The sequence below is a fragment of the Triturus cristatus genome, chromosome 8 (genome assembly GCF_964204655.1).
Source record: "Triturus cristatus chromosome 8, aTriCri1.1, whole genome shotgun sequence".
In the NCBI taxonomy this organism is placed as follows: domain Eukaryota; kingdom Metazoa; phylum Chordata; class Amphibia; order Caudata; family Salamandridae; genus Triturus; species Triturus cristatus.
In genome coordinates, this window is record NC_140591.1 from 438,071,332 (window position 1) to 438,080,045 (window position 8,714).

Genomic DNA, 8,714 nt, shown 5'->3' on the forward strand with positions numbered 1-8,714 from the left:
ATAAGTGTTTAGCCATGCAACAGTTGCATAACTAAATACTTATAAGGTCCCAAAAGCGAGACCTATTAGCTATGCAAAGCGGCCGTGCGGCCGCGAAAGTGATCGCGTTTGCGATCACGATCAAACATCAAAGCGGCCGCGAAAGTGAAAGTAATTGCGGTAAAGCGCGGCGCGCGCGCCCGTGCACATGCACTGTAGCTCTAGGCTGGCCTGGTAGCACTTTTTGGAGCCCTCTCAATAAGTCTCGCCAGACCAGCGCATGCGCTGGGTCAGGTGAGACCTAAAAAGGCAAAGATGCATTTTTAATTCAGGGTAAAACATGCTGTGGCGAAAGCACAGCAAAATATTGTGCAATCATCTTTAACTTATGCTTTTTGAGCACCTCCAAATATTTTTCTTTAAGTATACTTTTTTGTATCACTAGCCATATCAGGCAGGCACTTGCAGCTTGCCTTTGCAAAGCATACCCATACACTTCTGGGTGGCTATTTGTAAGGACCCCTATTACTTGCTTGTGCTCAGCTCTCCCCGCCCTTTCCTGGCTGTGGTTTTGCAGTCCAGCTCGTGGCCCAAGTGCACGCCGCAGAACACCGCAACAGTCTACAGAAACAGATGTAGGCAGGTTAGCATGAGTTATTCATTTTACAGCACAGAAGTTCCTTAGGAGCATCAGTTTAAGTGATGGGGAAAAGAAGTAGCTCTCGACAAGCCGAAGTTATGCACCCAGCAGCCTAGCAGCCACAAGCACAATGAGTATGTGAGAGGCTGGGTTGGAGGGCATTACAGACAAAGGTGTGAAATGCGAAACAGGAGAAGCATTTAACTTTAGACGCTGACCAAACTCGCGTGGACGCTATAAAATATCGATGAAACAAAATCATAGGTTTACAGCACAGACTGATGAAAACGCATGAACATGGGTATTCGGCCACCAAAAGGAAGTCTCATAAATAACAATTTTAGGTTCCTTCATATATATATCTGAAGCATTGAACATTTGGTATAACTTAGATATAACGACTGACCACTAATTTCATTAGTCACTAATGAGAAGGTGAATATTTAATAAGACTAGAAGAAAAGTGTCTTAAGTGCTAGGTTCTTGTTTCTTTATTGCATTTGATACTTTTTGTGAAGGAAATGTGAATTGATCAGCAGAAGCCATGTACACATCAAGTAACACAATTTAGGGAAATTCCTTAGGATTAACAAGTTGAAATGTGATAAAGCATATACCACACGAAATGTTACCATGTTAACAACAACCTAGGAGATGAAGGGCAGCAACAAGGGATACAGTACACCTAGTGACAGTCACGATTGTTAAGAACAGGACTGAAAAGCACACTCAAGACATAAGTCCATTATAGTCTACATGAAAGGCTGAAAGGAGTCTCTGTTGGGCTTCCTTCTCACTCATCCCCCAAGGGATCTGTAAAAGAAGGAGGTCTGTTCTCGTTTGCAAGAGAACAGAGACAGAGGAACAGGCTTCAGCAAAGCACAGGTCCTAATGTCAAAGGTAGGGGACTGGGAGGAACTCATTGGGGATCCGTGTGTCCAACATCTGTTGGTAAAAAGGATATAAATCTACTGGTCAGAATAGGTGTGGGTTTTGAATGACATGCAATTGAAACTCAGTGAGAGGAGTTCTGCAGGCCATGCCACTTTTCACTATAGAAACACAAATTAGCATAAGTGGAAGTCGACAAGCCCAGTTAGTAGCGCAAGCGCTCCTGTATCAGAAAACGGGAACAAACTGTTGCAGTCAATGGAGAAAGACTCAAGAAATCGAAATTACCTAATAACTAAAACCTAAACAAGTATGAGGACTGGGGACAATGAAGTGGTTGTTGTTCCTCTCTGGCACATTTCCTTGGGTCTTGCTTCTCTGAGTTCTTTCCAGTATTGTTGCAATCCATAGTTACTTACTATCCTAAGTGGACCTCATATGACCAGGATGAGGCCATTGTGGAGATGGAATAAAGAAAGGTAGTAGTACCTGACTCTCATAGCGTGGGCATTCAGCCCTAAGCCTGCTCAATACCTGTATGGCTCTCTAGTATGACTGTAGAGTTGATTGACCTTCTTGCTCAGTTTACCGATGGTGCGGCACTTGGAATTTGTTGTGACGATTGATCTAATATGAATAGTAGAATAAAGTGTAAGATATGCAGTGTCAAAGAAGGTTGCTAATACCTGCTGATAAGGTGCTGCCAAATTGAAGCTCATTGTGCAGGAAGAACTCTGTTATCAATATTATCATGGAAGAAGTTGCTTGAGGACCAGGGACTTCGTGCTTCATTCAGCCCCTGTGAGAGCTGCAAAATGTTGGGCCAGGACAGCTAATCTGTAGTAACCACCATTGCATTGCGATGCATGTCAAAATATGGCAAGTTAAATTAAGTAGCTTGAACACAGAAATATAAATATGCACTGCAAGACCAGGTGCAGTAATGGCAAAATGGGACCCGAGTCAGCTAGTTTCAAAGCCAGCCTATTAACCACCAATTCTACCATTACAATTTTAAAGCCTAACGTAAGTACTGTTGTGGGTGCAGATGTGGAAGCCACCAAGTCTCTTTGTTTGCCTGCCACGGCTTGCTCTCTCACGCTATTGGGTAGAAAACAGACTTGTGTTGTTGGTTGGAAGGGATGCCTACTCCACTTCGGCGGTCACAGCAATCTCTTCCTTTTCCTCTTGAACTGAGCACATATCTCTCCGGTGCTGGAAACAAGGGCAAGGACTCAAGCCATGCTGTGCAGTCACGCATAGCCACTTTCCAAACTACCGTCTCCGTTCACAAATTGCCCAAAGTATTTCTGCTCCTCCTATTGCAAGTATGAACATTCAGATATGGTCACAGTAGACAAATACGTTTTGTGTGTGAAGATTCAGTGTGTTTTATGAGCAGTCACTGGGCTATGAGTCAAAAACACTGTGAAACAAAAAACAGGCGCCATTACCAAACAGAAAAAAATAGTTATGATTTGTTCCTACATCAGAGTAACATTTTCATGACCAATATCCCCAGAGCTTTAAAGTTTCAAACTTCTAATTCAGTATGAAATAAGACTCATGGATTTCTAAAGGAAAAGGCATGGGTAGTTGTAGTGTCCTCCGTAGATTATGAAATTCTAAAATTGATCTTTGTCAAAAAATGGAAGGTGAACAAACGCTTTGGCGTTGATTGTAGGAGAAACCCTATCCAAAACACTGTAGTCATTATTGACTGTTAAACCTCCACTAGGAAAGTCTCTAATTCCAAAGCTCAACTTGTTGCAGTAACAGAAAGTGCTTGAGAAGGATACAAATCGCCAAACTGAGATGAAATGCGAAAGATGTTACCTCCATCATACACCTGCAACCCACTCCCATCATCCCCAGACCCTCTGTATGGGCAATTTAGGGAAACCATTTCCCACTAAGAACTAACCATGCAAAAATCTGATATTCATTATTCATGTCCATTAAGAAACCTTGCAATCCTTTCTATCCCATGGACCGGTTCCCTGAACAATCTTTGTCTGTAAAAACACCTGCACATTCCCCCAAATCAGGACTTTTAAAAAGAATCATGACAGTCTAAACTTTTTGCAAGCAGAAAGTCAATTATCTGCATTAGGATCTCTGTTAACTTGTATAATCTGTTTCTCTTCTCCCCCGCTTTCCAATGCATTCCATTAGTATTTGTCTTCAAGTTCACAAAATGCCACACACGGTACACTTGTTCCTTGATCTTTGATGACTGTCTTACTTAGCTTGTATATTAAGATTATTGTGTGTTTTACTATTCCACTGTATTGTTTCTTTATGCCAAAGTCCAGACTAAATTTAAAAAACAGTTTTTGTATCACTTCTGTTAGTTCTACATACCTCGCACATATCCACATAACAGCACATTATTCATTGGATGCCATTTTGAATTGAGGGTCTCCAGTCTTTCTATGGTCTTTTTTCATATTCTCAGTAAAAATGGCCACATTCTTTTCGCAGCTGCCTTAAAATCATTTAATAATTTATTAAGATTATTATTTTTGCTCACTGTGTCAATAATGACTATCCTATGAAGCCTCCTTTCCCAACAACTGTAAAGTAACCTAATTATACACCAATCCATAGTTAATTCAGTATACAAATGCATTTGTGGGTGACACTGTATAAAAGGCATAGACATCTTTTATGGATCTTTTATGCGCCGCCACGGACTGCAGCTGCAACCCTTGGCTTTTTCTTTGTGTCCACTGGCACTGCCTTTTAGACCCCCGCCCTCAGAGACCACAGAGGTAGCACAACGAAAAGGGGAACTGGGAAGTTTTAATCTCCACAATGATCGCAGGTTGTTTTATTTTCCCTTCAAAAACGTGACAGTGCACTGTTCAACTTGAAACCGTTTCAGTTTGTCCACATCAGGCAAGGTGGTTCCAAACAACTTACTTTCAAGCTTCTCTTGCCTCACTATATATGAATAAAGGAGGACTGCTAGCTCTGGGTATTGCTACTGATTTGGACTGGACTAGAAGCACCAGCAAGGGAGAGGATGTGGTCTCACGGCTAGACTGCCGACCTTGGAGGTGGGAAATCAAAGTTTGAGCATCGGGGTTGACTCCACATCCTGTGATTCTGGGCAAATCACTTATTTTCCCCGAAACCTACCAAAAAAAATGAATGCGTTCTTGTGTAATGTAACTGGTGTTCATGTAAAGCGCTCCAATACTTTCGGGTCGAGTTCACGCTATATAAATCTGCAACAAAAAAAAAGCTCTACAGAAGCAATATGCAGTGTATAAAGATGGCAGTCACAGGTTAAGGCCACAAACTAACAGCCTGTGTGTAAAGCCACCACTACACACAAATTGGGATTTCGGGGATGAAATTACATGCTTTGTATCCTGCGCCGCATATGCATATTTGCTGCAAGCTCCAACTGTGATGGGTTAAACGTCCTCCAGCAGCCTCCCATCAAGGACCCCGTATTTGAGTTCTGGTCTTAACATTATACAATTGTTTTTAGGTGTGTGAGTCCAATTGGTCTAGTTACCGTTTAACACTATGGGGCCAACGGTATCCCTGAGAACCGGGGTTCAATGTATATATTTGTAACAAAAATGGTTGTTTTGGGAGACGTTTATTCACTTCGATTTCTAAAACATAAATACAGAATATATTACTCATCTGTAAGATATTTAACCTGAAATGTTAAATGCTGTCACATCCATGTTAGGTGGACAAACAGTAAATACAATAGGTGCTCCTTAAAGCGGCCAGTGGCAGTGATTGTTAACACATGTGAAATAAACTGACAATTTACACAAAACAATCCATTAATCTATATTGACCAAGTAGTTTGACAATTTCCAAACTAAAAGACTCAAACATTTAAGTACAAGGTGGATACTGCAATATTTGTCAGTCAACAGAGTACACATCAATGTTTCTAGCCATTGAATAATTTGTGATCAAGTCTTCATCAGGACAAACGTAGAGGAACCAACCTGCCAGTTGTAGAAAAATCACATCTGAGACCGCTAGACTTAAAAGTTGTGGGAAACACACACACAAGACCATTTGAATCCTTGCCTAGATCATGAATAAACTAAAACTAATACATTTCTTTTAAGTCGTTGTTTGCAAGAGGTGTCAATTTATCTGACATTTTCTGCCAGGCTTTCATTTCTTTGCAAAACAGTTTGCATACTGGGATTTGTGGTTTCACATTTTATTAGTATAAGTATAGGCTTAAAAATCCGACCATGCATGTTGTTCATTACGACCAATTTAAAGTGTAACATGTAATATGCTAGCTCATGACATCTAGGTTGCTGCCAGCATTTTTGTATCCAGCCTGTACCAGGGCCATGGGAGGTGCATGTAGGTTGACACAAAGAAATGGAACTTTCAAAACAAGATTAGAAATGCACTAGAACATGGGTACTCACAAACATTTCTCCAGCGGCCACAAAGTATGGTATATGAAGTGACTGAGGGCCGTACTGATGCCAGCAAGATGCAGGTCGGGTGAGGAATGTGTGTAAGGTGGGCATAGGGGAACCGAAGAATGTACATCCCGTGGATGAATTGCACAATGTTAAATCAGAAAACTGGGATCAATCCTGTCTTCCCCACTTTACCAACTTGTATGATCCTTGGAATTTATATTTTTTCACTTTGCCTCCATTTTCTTCATTATCACATAAGAGAGAACCTCAAAATACATGAGTTAAGGACATACGCAGTATAGAACCTTCTCTTGAGTATGATTTAATACATTATAATGTTGTCCATGTTTAATAGCACCCCAGGCCAGCCATAGGATGCACATGACAACTGACTTGCCTCTTAATTCAATATTGACATTGTTTTCTGGGTGACTGGAAGCAGGAATGTTTCTAAATACATGTTTGAAAATTATCATTTACAAAAAAACTCAATGAAGAAATTTGATCTCATTTACTCATTTACTAAAGTATAAGCCTAGGTGAGTTCGCGGAGTTCTGCTACGCGGAAGTTCCCGAAGTGGAAAAAAACCTCCGCTGCGCTACGAAGAGCTCCGCAAGTGGCGGAGTGCATTAGAAAAATGCCTTTCGCTGTAATTTTCAGCACCTGCTGTAAAATTATCGCGAACGACACCATGCACAGCGAAAGCAGGCGCTGCTTCCTTTCTGTCAGATGTTCTACTCAAGCGGCAGTTTTTTTAATGTAAACGGATGGTTTCTCAGCACGAGCGGTTGCGAGCATACGTGACCACTCGCATTGAGAAATCCGACCGCCAGTTGGGAAATCTCACATGGAGGTGAATTTTCCTCACTCGCGCTTGCCAACTTGATGTTGACGAGCATGAGCGAAGAAAAAAACTCTGCTCCGCGTAGTGTAGTTTTTCAGAACTCCGCGAGCTCCACGTAACGCAGAGTGCGGAAAACTCCACAAACTCCGAGAGCAGAGTAGAGTTCACCCCCCGCAGCTTACTAAGATGAAATGCTTTTACATGTTAATGAAATACACTTCTTTAAATTTGGAGGACCAACTCTGGACCCCGCGTTTGTACTTTAGACTTGCTTGCGTTGCTCGCTACATAAAAGTCATACTCAACTTTTACGCCACATCACTTTCAAATGTCACCAGCCGCCACTGTCATTGATGATAAAAGGAAAGGAAATGTACATACTTCAGAATGGGCTTGGCATTTGCAAGAGAAACATTATGATGCAAATTTGCTCTTTTGAGAAAATGTGCAATATTACATTTATAAAATGTGTAAATTTCATTGTGATACTAAATAAAACTACAATGTACTGTGGTTTAATTTTGTTTTCAATACATATTAATGAAGAAACTATAACTTCAGTTCATTGAAAAGTGAAGCATTTTAAGTTGATTATTTGAATTGTAATGAATAGGAAAACTATATTGTAATATTGTGCTTAAATTAATGATAAATTCGAAGGCAAACTGTCTGATTACCTTTTGACCACTCTAGATTTACCATCTGTGACTGCTGCAGACAACCCATGTATGGCCAAGGTTTGCGTTTAATCCGACCTTGCAAGAAGATTTTTGGAGTCCGCATGCTTCCGTTCATATTTGCTGCTTGCTCCCCATCCTGTTATGAAAACTTCATGTCGCAAAAGGACTCTTTAATTGAAAGTCTGTATGGAATTGTGCCTGAGAACGAGACATAAATAGCACAAGAATACACTTCGGCAATGTGAGATGTATAGTACCTTCCACAACGTGAGCAGTCGACTATTAAAATTTGTCAGTGACCACCAACCATTTCCTTATGCATCTGTCATACATCTTTATTCAAGTCACCACAGTTAGAACCATATTTTACATTTTAATGTATTCATTGGACTGTTTGCTAACTAATCACACATTGTTTTAGAAGTTTGTATTATTAAGATGAATACATGGTAAATTATCTTGGTAGATATAATACTGTAACCTTCATAAAAAGCAGTTTGTATAATTATGCTCGTATTTACACTTAGAGCGCAATGTTTACTGGACAATAGTTTGGAACTAAGGCATTTGAAAAGAAGGAAGTAATGCTTTTGAAGCAGCAGTGTTGAGGGATAAAACAACTTTATTGTAGTACTTGGTTGCTAGCGCCATGAGACCTTTGGTGATTTGTGCGCTATACAGAAATCTTTGACATTTGACATTTGACAAGTGTGTCCTCATTTGGCCTCACACACAACTGAGGCATTCTGTCAGCCAAGGCCCTATGAACATTCTAAATGAACTCCCTTGAAGGCTCTAAAGGACATACCAATGCAGGAACCCTGGAGGGGAGCGTCCTAAGCGGTACATATCATTACCAACGTATGATACACCATTTCTAGCCCTATATACATAAGATATAACATTCATTGATTATAACACATCTCCTTGTTATACAAGCCTAACAAAATGAAAATATTTGAGTCCAGGTTGATGTGTCTGGGGAAAAAAAGAGTAATTCTCTGAAAACTGAAAAATATACAAATCAGAATACAGAATTGAACTGAAACTGGCTGAAAGAGTAATAGTTATTATTATAGTCATAATGTTATTATAATCAACTTTTGCAAAACAATACCATGCATATAGTTAAGTCATTACATAGTCGAGTTACCACAATAGAGGGTGCACATTTCTCACAATTCTCTTCTCAGGAAGCAGGACTTTGCCATTAAATTGTGTATAAACTTTAGGCTCCTTAGGGTTAGTGTAT

The 8,714-nt window shown here is 40.3% G+C and overlaps 1 protein-coding gene across 2 annotated transcripts in view; it reads left to right on the plus strand.

Annotated features, from left to right (window-relative positions):
• The window catches only part of LRRC63 (leucine rich repeat containing 63), a 242,022-nt gene extending 233,512 nt beyond the window's left edge, over positions 1–8,510 (plus strand). For both annotated transcript variants that reach the window (XM_085621841.1, XM_085621840.1), the window contains one exon: positions 7,476–8,510. In XM_085621841.1, the coding sequence (XP_085477967.1) occupies positions 7,476–7,677 (202 nt within the window). In that variant the 3' untranslated portion in view covers positions 7,678–8,510. The remainder of the gene's footprint in view (positions 1–7,475) is intronic.
• Positions 8,511–8,714: the final 204 nt, after the last annotated feature.